This window comes from Marmota marmota, unplaced genomic scaffold, assembly GCF_001458135.2.
Source record: "Marmota marmota marmota unplaced genomic scaffold, marMar, whole genome shotgun sequence".
Classification (NCBI taxonomy): domain Eukaryota; kingdom Metazoa; phylum Chordata; class Mammalia; order Rodentia; family Sciuridae; genus Marmota; species Marmota marmota.
Genome location: NW_026000240.1, coordinates 22,111,842 through 22,124,217, shown reverse-complemented (window position 1 = coordinate 22,124,217; position 12,376 = coordinate 22,111,842). Strand labels below are relative to the sequence as shown.

The 12,376-nt window shown below is 37.0% G+C and overlaps 2 protein-coding genes across 2 annotated transcripts in view; both read right to left on the bottom strand.

Moving 5' to 3' along the window:
* The window catches only part of Xrn1 (5'-3' exoribonuclease 1), a 113,160-nt gene extending 108,281 nt beyond the window's left edge, over positions 1–4,879 (bottom strand). The window contains exon 1 of the mRNA XM_048794506.1: positions 4,640–4,879. Within this exon, the coding sequence (XP_048650463.1) occupies positions 4,640–4,714 (75 nt within the window). The 5' untranslated portion in view covers positions 4,715–4,879. The remainder of the gene's footprint in view (positions 1–4,639) is intronic.
* Positions 4,880–5,889: 1,010 nt separating this feature from the next.
* Atr (ATR serine/threonine kinase) overlaps positions 5,890–12,376 on the bottom strand; it is a 108,930-nt gene continuing 102,443 nt past the window's right edge. The window contains exons 46-47 of the mRNA XM_048794505.1: positions 7,814–7,919; positions 5,890–6,717 (exon numbers count right to left, since the gene is read on the bottom strand). Coding sequence (XP_048650462.1) covers positions 6,544–6,717; positions 7,814–7,919 — 280 coding nt within the window. The 3' untranslated portion in view covers positions 5,890–6,543. The remainder of the gene's footprint in view (positions 6,718–7,813; positions 7,920–12,376) is intronic.

Sequence of the window (12,376 nt, the reverse complement as noted above, 5' to 3'; positions counted from 1 at the left end):
TAATTGTGTGTGTGTGTGTGTATATATATATATTATATATATATAATTTTTTTTTTTTTTTTTTTCTGTAATGTATATTTTAACAGAGCTTTCTGGATCAAGAGTATTGGTGTGGTAGTGTACGCCTGTAATCCCAGCGGATGCTGAAACAGGAAGATCACAAGTTGAAAGCCAAAAAACAAACTGGGGATGTGGCTCAGTGGTTAAGTGCTCAATCCAGTACCAAAAAAACTACTACTAATAATAATATGCATTTTTAACAGCAACAATATTGCTTACATCAAGACCAAAATTATTGTGTGTGTGAGAGAGAAAGAGATAAAGAAGTACTCTAGTATATAAACAGATACACAGAACATCTGTGGCATTCAAATTCCATGAAAGCGAGGTAGCGATTAGGAGGAAAAAACGCCCAAAGGGCTTCCTAGCAGAGAGGCAGTAATGAAAACAAAACCAACCAAACAAACAAAAAATGGTTTCACATTTAGCTGCAACATGCACTAGTGGATAACAATTGTTTTTGTGACTGTTTTCTCAGCTATGTTAAGATTAAATTAGTGAATGCATGCATGTAAAGCAATACCCATTCCAAGGCAAGTGCTTAGTGCTTAACAAATCTTAGCTATTTTGATGTCAATATTCTGGTTAATAACCACAAAGAGAACTCCACATGTTCTAAGAGTTTAATGTTAGTTATATGACCTTTGTTGATTAAAGATATGTGTTTACATTTTTCCTTTCCCCAAATCCCAATTCTATGACAATAAAACAACACACACACACACAAACACACAGTCTCCTTTAAGCATCCCCAGAGCCTGAAAATACATCATACTCCTAGTTTTATGACTTAGCCAAAAGGAACAAGGTTTAGACCTGAGGCTCATCATTAGACACAAATCAACCACAGATTTCTAGAAAAGAGTAAATGGACTTATGTTGATAGATTGTTAAAAAAAAAAAAAAAAGGAGGTGTGGTGGGGAGGCTAAAATGCAGAATATTGCATTGGAAACTGGAACAGTTGTATCTGCTCATAGATGGTCATAAATTGGTAAGCCCCAAGGTCTGAAGATATGTAAAGAATGAGTTGGTGCAAGGGTAAAAATCAGTCGCTTTTTGTCCCCCCCCCCCTTTTTTTTTTCCCCCCCAGTGCTGGGGATTGAACCCATGGCCTTGTACATGCTGGGCATGTGTTCTGCCATTGATTTGCACTCCCAACCAATGATGATTATTTGAAAAAATGTCTCTGGAATTGCTTTCCTCTCCTTTCACAGTGGTGGTACTATTGACTCTAAAACCAAATAATCAACTAATCTCCAATGAAATGGAGAATCTGGATAGAAGCAAACTTTCAGATTTATATAGCTATCCTTACTTTCTCTTTTTTCCTTTCAGTGTTGCGGGGACACTAACAGGGGCAAACATGTTGTTCACCATTTGGGGACCCTCAACTGAAGTCACTAGTCTTTTTCTTTAGAGTCCAGTAATTTTATTAGACTATGTCTTGGTAAATCAGGTACAGGGTACAGTCTTTTAATACACAATTTTGACATTCATTTTAATTTTAGGAAAGTTATCTCTCTATATATTTATTTATACATTTATATATGGTGTCGGTGGGCCTTTATCTTATTTATTTATAAGCAGTGCTGAGAATCAAACCCAATGCCTCACAAATGCTAGACAAGTGCTCTACCACTGAGCTACAACACCAGCCCTAGGAAAGTTTTCTTTTAGTATTTGTTGTTGCATTTTTTTCTCAGGAACCCCTATTGCTTACAATTTTCTCTTCTTTCCATCTCTTTTTTCAACCCGTCTTACAGCATTATTTGCCCTTGCCTTGCTTACATTTTAGGCTTCATTTCTAATTTTCTCTAGGTTCTGTCATGTTATCCTGCAGTTTTCATAATTGATATATTGTTCTTTCATATCATATAATTTTCTTAGTGCATTTCAGCTCATTCTGAAAGACTGGGTTATAGTTTTGCTGTTCTGTGGGCATGTTTTTAACTGCAAAAAAAAAAAAATTCTGGGGGAGGCCTTGGGGGATCAGTCCAGGGCCTTGCACATGCTAAGTGTGTGCTCTGCAACTGACCTACATCCCTAGCCCTTTACTGTATGTTTTTAATGTCTGTAGCAATGTATTTTCCCTATAATAACTTTGTATGCAATCCAACTTCAATACTTTTTGTTGCTCATTTCGGTGTAAATTTAATTTTCTTGAGCTTTTAGAATGAGTAGGGTTTCAGAAAAGCTTTGACTTAACAAAGTTCCCTCCTCTGGGTAGTATTAAAAAAATTTGGTGGTTGTTTTTTCAAGATTTTTTTTGACTATAACACTCCTTAACTTTTATCTGAATAGTCTCCTCTTTTCTCTTCTTGTCTGTACTGCACGCTTTGTTATAAAATTTTATTTCACTCTCAGCAGTTTCTCCTTAGAGTGGGCTCTGCCTTGGCAAGCCAGTTTTGAGAATGCATAGGAGGGATACTGCTCCTGTCTCCTTGGTCTTTCAGAATAAAAGCTCTCCATTTTGGCTATGGCTATCTAATTGACTAGCACAGTCTTTCAGTGAATACCTGTCAGTTGTTCTGGAGTTCTGGTCTGAGGTCCAACATGCTTCCTTTTTCCTCATGCTTTCTTTGTCCTCTTCTAGCAGTATTTTGACCCCAAAGTATCATGGAGATACCATGTCACAAGGTTTGTTGCAATTGTTTTATTGATTTTAAGTTTCACTATCTAGTTTCACTTTCTGTTTTCATGTGAAGATTTAGAGGCTGAAAAACTGTGTTACTGTCACCACCATTACCTTCCTAGAACCCACTCCTTCTCCTAATTCCTTCTTCCCTGGACTAGTTTCTGAATCACTGTGACATATTGAGGTATTGCCATCTTTAAGTATTACTTGGAGAGTAGTTGGTAGCCCTTAGTGTCTTTGTGATCAGATATCTAACAATATCACTTTGGTGCACCTAGTTTTAAGGTTTACTACAATGAAATTTTTTTAACAATCCTATTCTCAGTTTCTATCTAGTGTAAAGTATTCACAAAACCTATCCTTAGTGTCCATGTGATAAAAATGCCTTTAAGATTACTTATGTTTTCAGTAACAAAATTCCTCAGAATAGAGAACCCAAAGTATTTTCACCAAACCAAGCTCTGTACTGAATAAAAATATTATCAAACAAATTATGTGTTATCAAGTCATTCTGAATAGCATTCACCTTATTTTTTCATTTTAGAGGAAAAAGTGACTCAAATACTTGTTGATTGAAGGGTCCAGGAAAAGCCAGTTTGTCTTTATTTCTGCAATATACTGGTATCCTTTTAAACCTTCCTCCCAGGAATAAATGTCCCTCTATATCCAACTCAACTTATGCTCTAAACAAATGACAGATAAGCTAGCACTTTGGAATTTCTGGTAAGCTTTTTCTAAAATCTCAAATTAGATTGGAATCCAGTAACAACAACAACAAAAAAAATCCTTTGCAGAAGTTTAGTGCTATCTTTAGGCTTTTAAGCACTTGAAAAAAAATTAAACCATAATGTAATAACTGCCACTATTAATACAATGCTACCGAGTAATTTAATCAGGTATATAAACTTTCCAAATGACTCCCCTCCCCCACCCCCGTCAAACATAAAAAGTAAAAAGATCTATTAAATTCATTAAAAGTAAGAAACACTAAAATATCCCCCAAAGTCTAGTTTACCTAACAGACCACTGTTTTCTTTTCACAGTTCCAATACATAAATATACATTTTGGACTCTACACATAAACATTGTTCTGCGTTCACTGCATGCCAAATGTTATTAGCACCAATAATGTTCTCGTGCTCTCTAATGCACTGAAGCCTCTAACGCCCTCCCCCGGCCCTATTATTATTATTTTCATCATTATTATTTTTGTTATGGCAAAAGGGGGTTGATATTGATACCTTTTTTCCTTTAGAGGTACTGGGGATTTAACCCAGGGTCGCTTTACCACTGGGTCCTTTTGATAGTTTCCAATCCTTTTTATTTTGTGACAGGGTCTCCCTAAGTTGCCAGGCTGCCCTCGAACTTGTGATCCTCCTGTCTCAGCCTCCTGAGTAGCTGGGGGAGTTGATAATGTATTTGAGATAATTGAAAAGGCATCATAAATATGAACCATCAGCCACGACAAAAAGTCTAGGTGCTGGGAGCGAGGTAGGTGGGATGCAGCCCTTTCTAAGGGAAAGTAAACAAGGTGATTCAACCGCGGAGGCGGCTGTTATGGTTTGTACGTGGGTCAGCTCCTTTGGTGGGCTGGGGGATCTACGAGGGTCTGTCCTTCAGCTTCACCCCTCCATCAGGGCGGAGGAAACCTGCAGCTCCCTGCTGAGGGAAGGGGCGAACTCTCGGAGCGTTCCCACCCAGGACTTATTTCCTAGTCGCGGAAGGCCCTGCCCGGGCAGGAGCTGTCAGACTAGCCGGGAGCCCCGCGGGTCTGCGCACAGGAACGCATCCCGCCTGTGGCACCTCAGTCGGTTCACCCTGCGTCCTCAAACCTCCCATCCCCCGGCCTACGCCCCTCCGCCAGCAGAGACAAGCAGGAGGAAGCTGGAAAGCCGCGGTCCCGGGGTCCTCGGCCTTCTGAACCGCCGCCCGCGCTCACCCACCTGATGCTCTTTCACCACTTCGCTGAGGCAGGGGTACCGCTCCGAAATCCATCGGTAAAACTTGGGGACTCCCATTTCGACAGTCAACACTAATTGCAGACAGGGTCAAACCGAAACCAAACGCCCCGCCGGGGCCTACGCCGCCGCCTCCGGCCGTCGCTCCGCCGATGACAACACACCGCCCAACCGACCATAGAGAGCGCCCTGCGCGCCTAGAGCGGCGGGATCCGCGGCCGCGTCCCTGGGCGGGGCTTATCCCGTCGGCCTCGCCGCCTGCGGCCCAGGTGCTGGTGGCGGCCTAGGAGCTGCGAGGATCTCTGGGGACCTTAGCCCTGAGAATGCCAACTGATGGGCTGTGCTTTGGAAGCGGTGTGAAAACCGCCAGGGATTGTTGGAAGGGTGCTGAACACCGACTTTTGTCCTGGCTGCTTCTGCCTCCTGGTGTTGCTAATCAGTATTTTTTCAGCACGGATTTAGAAAATGTCTAGCGATATATTTGGCTTTATTTTCTCTTAGGAATGTAAGCCAACAGTAAAGTTTCCTTTAAAAATATTTTTTGGAAAAAGGAAAACCCGCAAACAAAAAACAAAGCGAGCTTTTCGGGCGCATGCCTGTAGGTCTCTACTATTTTGCCCAACCTATCTCAAAAAATAAAAAGGGGTAGGGATGTAGCTCAGTGGTAAAGCAACTCGTGTTCAATCCCCAGTGCCAAAAGAAATTGTTTTAGAAAGAATCAACCCCATTTTTCCAAACACTTGGACAGGATAGTAAGAGGGTTGGGGTAAGTGTAGCTCAGTGGTAGTGCTCCGGGTTCCAGTACCTCCAAAGCTCTTTTCGAAAGTTGCGAAAATTTTTCTGAATTAGAGGGCCTTTAACTGTAAACATTAGGCCTCTGGAAGGAAATTATATGTTTAGTTTTCACAAGGCTGAGTTCTATTGTTAACTTATTTCGAGTTTTCCAATTATTTGAATGTAATAACCGCACCGCTGCCTAATTATCTTAAGTCTTCGGAAAAAAAAAATTTGACATTTAACTATTTTCCGACTTTAAAATCTCATGCAGTTTTGAGTGTTGCTATCTTCTATGAACACTAGATAGTGCATTCTAGTACACCTGGAGTATGGCAACATCTTTAAATTTTATAGAATGTTAGGAATGCTGGTGTAGTTCGAGTGTAGAGTGCTTTCCTATCATGTATGAGGCCCTGGGTTCCATTCCTAGCACTGGAAAAAAATAAAATAAAAAAAAATATTACAGAATGTTTATTCACATTTCTTGAATTTTTCCCCATCACACTTTCAAACATACTAAAAAAGACTTATTATTAAGCGAACTTAATAATATGCTATTATGTTTGAATCTCTCAGGCTGTCAGTTCCACAAGGACAAAAGAGGCAGCTCTGTGTATAAGTGTACAGAAATGCTGGATTTAATTTTGTTGTCAAAATGAATCCTTATGCCAACTATTATTTTTTTAAAAGAAACCAATAAAAATTGTAAAATGAAATTAGGCTGGCTTGTTTTCTTGCAAATACTTCTTTAACCATATGAATATATGATGTTTCAATTCTTCAATTAGAATATACCATGTGTGTTAAGCAATTTATCTTAATAACTGAACATATATTATCTTAAAACATTATTAATAGGGCTGGGGATATAGTTCAGTGGTAGACTGTATACCATGTGTGAGACCCTGGGTTCAATCCTCAGTAATGCAAACAAAACAAAACAAAACAAAACAAAAACCACCCAAAACACTCTTCTTATTAACAATCAGAAAGAAATAATACCAGTTGTTCTGAAAACATAAAGAAACTTATGTTGTAATTTAGAATTAAATATATATATATAAATATTGAATACATTAATTCTAGATAACATTCTTTGAAGTAATTGCATTTCACATATATGGGGTCCAGCCAAGGTACATTTGGCATAATAAGTTTTCATCCGTAGCTTCTTGTATAAGGTAATGCACATGTCCTTCAATAGATAATGGCAATCCTGTCACTCTATTTCGGGTCTTGATTACACCTTGCAGTCGCTGCTCTATGTCAAGAACGTGGGTCTTGGCCTAAAAAGAAAGACAAAGTCATTAGGACTAATGACTCAATAACATGTGGTGTTGGTAATTTAGAATTTCTACTTTCTTGATATTTAAATAAATATCAACACTTTTTACTAATCAATACCCCTTTGAAACAGCAAATAAAGAAAAATCAAATTCAGTAGCGAGATATTGATTTTGAGGCTTGTTATATTAATTCAACATCAACTGACTGGACATGTTTCTGGACTTCATGAAATAGAGGGAAACTCTTTTCACATTATAATTCCAGAAAAGTAATAAATTTAAATAATTTGTTTCAAGGGCTAGGAAGTAGCTCAGTAGTGGAGCACTTGTCCAGGATGTGCAAGACCCTAGGATAAATCCCTAGGATCACACACACAAAAATACAAAACCAACAAAAAGGTGCTTTCAATGTGTATAGACATTATGTATTTGAATGAATATTCTAATAATAGCAATAATGCTCTAATAACCTAATACTTAAATTACATTAGCGCATACAAATGGAAATTCTAAGTGAGTTACTTAGAAAAAAAACTTCACATTTTTTTCTCTTAGGAAAACAGCATATCAGAATATAAAAATGAAAATGATGTTATCAGAAAAACAATCCTCAGGGTGGTGGTGTAGCTCAGTGGCACAGCATGTGCTTAGTATGCACAAAGCCCTGGGTTTAATCCACAGGACATATATCACATTTAAAAAAAAATCCTTAAATCTATTCTAACTTACTAAAAATGGTCATCTGTAAAATTGAGACTTAACTAATTTTAGTAAGGAATTAACTGCTACATTTTTCAAGATGGCTTATAGCACATATCACTGTAGTAAGGCTCAGATATGTTGTTCTGTAAACTCAGGCAATTTGTGTCCAAGTTTTTCCCACTGTTATTTCATAATTGTAAGATGTTTATGTTAAACAAGTATGCCTTGTTGTCTTTTATTACATCAATGCTATGTTAACATTAGAAATAACAATAAAGAAAACTTAGATTTCAGAGTAATCAACATTCACTTGAAATATTTAAGAATTCAGTATTCAGTTCTCATTTGTAAGACATACAGTATTAGTTCATATCAAGTTGCACCTTCTGCTAACCTTTTCATTGACAACTTCCCCAGTTTCATTCAGTGTTGCTTTGGAATGTCCTTTTACTGGCTTACTCCACTCCACAAGAGGATCATGTAGAAAAGTCTTTAAGACACTAAAATTGAAACATATGGTTAATACAATGATATCTTTGCAAAAAAGAAATCTTGCTACAGTCAACACTTAAGAGTTAGGTGAAGGATGAGAAGCTTAGTATAATACTCTGTAAGAGACATTACTACTTTTTCAGTAAGGTTATGTGAAATTTTTGTTTTGTCGTGCAGAGAAGGGAAAGATAGGGGAGATAGAGGCAAGACACAAGATGGTAGGAGGTGTTTTTTGAGGGCAAGATGAGTTCTGTATGCCATCTCTAAATGTATACCATGAACTGATAAATGAGTATTTACTGAATAAATGGATTTTATCCCCTGCCATATCACTAATGCCTTCAGTTACCACCAGATCTTTTGTCTGTGCTCTAGACATCAAATCCAACCACTTATAGGAAATACCCACTTGGATTTAATATAGGCACCTCAAACTCAGTATCTCTAAAACAAAACTCATTACCTTTTCCTAACTACTACTCTTGTATTCCCCAAATCAGTTAAGAACAATATTATTTTCCCAGGAAAAAAATCTAGTAATCATCCTTGCTTCCTCTTTCTCTATCATCTGATTCCACCTTTTTAGACTCTCTACTTACCTCCATCTCTACTGCTACAACATCCTCCAATGCACCATTGTTTAATACTGGGTTTCCACAATCGTCCTTAGTTTTCTGGCCTTTAGTCCAAACTCTAATTATTCTACAGTATAAACCAGATTGTCTCAATTCCTTCTCTTCTTTTTTGTTTCTTCTTAAAACCCTCCAATTACTTCTGGTTGCTCTCAGGGTATAGCTTAAATGTGAAAAGAAGCTTCAAGTAGTCCTGAGTAATTTAGCCATCATTTCTTAGCACCAACTCTTTGAGGGATAGCCTCTAGAATACAGTACAGTAGTCTTCTGTGTTCTGTAGTTTCAGTTACATGTGGTTTGAAAATATTAAATGGAAAATTCCAAAAAATAATCAATTTTTCAGTTTTAAATTGTACCCTTCTGGGTAGCATGATGAAATCTCCTGCTGTCCTACTACCCCTGCCCAGCATGTGACTCATCCTTTTGTCTAGCATATCCACACTGTGTACCACTCCACCTGCCTATTAGTCAGTCACTTAGCCAGCTGATCTATCAGAATGACTGTCATGAAATCCCAGTGATTATGTAAGTAACCCTTATTTTACTTAACAATAGCCTCAAAGCACAGGAATAGAGATGGTGGCAATTTTGTTACAGGATATTGTTGTAACTGTTCTATTTTATTATTAGTTATTGTTGTTAATCTCTTAGTGTGTCTAACTTATAAATTAAACTTTATCACAAATATATATATAGAAAAAACATAGTACATATAGAGTTGGATACTACCCTTGGTTTTAGGCATCCCCTGGGAGTGATGGAACATTCGTCTATGGATACTGTGGATAAGGGGAGCTCTTGATTACATTTCTCAGGCAGGCCATGCCTTCACTTAATTTGATATTTTATCACTCTCAGGACATTCTTTTCCCCTTTGCACGGTCAACTCTATTTATCTTTAAGAAATCCAGCTACTTCAGAAATTATTTCCTGACTTCCCCAAATAAAACAAGGGCTCCTGGGTAAGTGATTCATAAATGAAATATTTCCTCTTTCAGAGGATTTGTTTTTCCTCATGTTTAACTAATACAACCAGTATATTCTACCACAATGTTTGGTAGAAAGATTTTAAATACCGGAAGTGAATAAAAGAGCTGAAAAGTCCTTTAAAAATCTGTTTCCCATAGCCTAATAGTTTACTTAGAAGTGAAAGACTTTTATCTCTAAGACCTACAAGACTATGCTCTTACCTGATCTATTTGACATAGATCTAACTAGGACAGTTAGGCAAGAAAAAGAAATAAAAGGCACTGAAATTGCAAAGGAAGAAACAAAACTCTATTTGCAGATGATGTGCTATTACAGAGAAAATCTTCAGGTATCCACAAAAATAACTATTAGGAATAATTAAGGAGTTCAGCGAGTTTCAGGACACAAGATCAACGCTGTATTTCTATAAAGTAGCAATGAACAAACTGAAAATGAAATTAAGAGAAAATCTCATTTAGAATAGAATCAAAAGGAATAAAATGCCTAGGAATAAACTTTTAAAAAGCTGAATACAAGATGTGTATACATATCTATAAAATATACAATCTATAAAACATGGTTGAAAGAAATTAATGACGGCTGGGACTGTGGCTCAGTACAGCGCCCGTCTCACACCACTGAGGCACTCGGTTCGATCCTCAGCACCACATAAAAATAAATAAAGATATTGTGTCCATCTACAACTAAAAAATATTTTAAAAAGAAATTAATAAATATTTAAATGAATGGAAAACATTACGTATTGATGAATCAGAAATTTTAATATTGTTAAGAAGACAGTACCCTACAAATCAATTTACAACCTTAATGTCATTTCAAACTATCAAAATCCAAGCTGGCTTTTTGAAGAAATTGACATTATGATGCTAAAATTCATATGGAAATGCAAAGAACCTAAAATAGCTACACAAACTTGAAAAAAGAACAAAGTTGGAATATTCACATTTCTTCATTTTAAAACTTACTACAAAAATACAGTGATAAGGACATTCTATAGATGGCATAAAGTTAAACAAAGAAATAGACTGCTGAATAGAATTGTTGAAAACCAACTGAACATTTCTTTTTTTCGAGGTACTGGGAATAGAACCCAGGGCCTTGTGCACGCTAGACAAGTATTCTACTACTGAACTCTAATGAGAGCCCCCAGCTGACCATTTCAACAAAAATGCCAAGACAATACAAGTGCAGTGGCATACACCAATAATCTCAATTTCACTGGAGGATGAGGTGAAGAACTGGAGAGGTCTAGGATAGAATGGGCGATACAAACCCTGTTTCAAGGACACACACACACACACACACACACACACACACACGGTTAGACAACCAAATGGAGAAAAAACACTCTTTTCAAAAACTGGTGTTGAGACAACTAAATACATATGTGTAAGTATGAATATGGATCTGCACCTCACACAATGTACACAAAAACTAAAAATAGATCAAAGATTAAAATAAAAAAGCTTGGGCTGGGGATGTGGCTCAAGCGGTAGCGCGTACACCTGGCATGCGTGCGGCCCAGGTTCAATCCTCAGCACCACATACAAACAAAGATGTTGTGTCCACCGAAAACTAAAGTAATAAATATTAAAAAAATCTCTCTCTCTTAAAAAAAAAAAGCTAAAATATAAAGCACTTAGAAGAAAATTTAAGAGTAAATATTTTTGAAGTTGAATTAGGCAATAATTTTTACATAAAACATCAAAATTAACAAAAAGAAAAATATACATTAAGACTTCACCAAACTTTAAAACTTTGGTTAGGGATATAGCTTGGTAGTACAGTGCATGCTTATCATGTGTAAGGCACTGGGTTTGAATCTCAGCATCATAAATAAAAAAACCATTATAGTTCAATGAATATCATCAAGAATGTAAAAAGATGGGAGAAAATATTTGCAAATCATATGTTAGGAGGATCTTGTATCCAGAATATGTAAAGAACTCTTATCAACTAAGGAATAAAGGACAAATTATCAAATTAAAAAGTAGGCAAAATTCCTCACAGAAATAGGAAAAGCAACCATGAAATTCATCTGGAAAAATAAGAGAACCAGAATAGCTAAAGCAAGAAGAGTGAGGCACGTGGCACCACTATACCAGACCTTATATACTACAGAGCAACAGTAACAAAACAGCATGGTATTGGCACCAAAATAGACTGGTAAACCAATAGTACAGAATAGCACAGAGGGCTGAGGATGTGGCTCAAGCGGTAGCGCGCTCGTCTGGCATGCGTGCGGCCCGGGTTCGATCCTCAGCACCACATACAAACAAAGATGTTGTGTCCGCCGAAAAGCTAAAAAATAAATATTACAAAAATTCTCTCTCAGAATAGCACAGAGACTAACCCACATAATTATAATTATCTTATATTAGACAAAGTTGCCAAAAACATATATTGGAGAAAAGATAGCCTCTTCAACAAATGGTGCTGGGAAAACTAGAAATCCATATGCAACAAAATGAAATTAAACCCCTATCTCTCACCATGCACAAAACTCAACTCAAAGTGGATCAAGGACCTAGAAATTAAACCAGAGACCCTGTGTCAAATACAATAAAAAGTAACCCCAAATCTCCATCATGTTGGATTAGGCCTTGACTTCCTTAATAAGACCCCTATAGCACAAGGATTAAAATCAGGAAACAATAAATGGGATGGATTCAAACTAAAAAGCTTCTTCTCACCAAAAGAAATAATCAGTGAGGAAAACAGAGAGCCTACAGCTTGGGAGCAAATTTTACCACTAGCACATCAGATAAAGCACTAATCTCTAAGATACATAAAGAACTCACAAAGCTAAACACCAAAAAAAAAAAAAAAAAAAAAAAAAACCC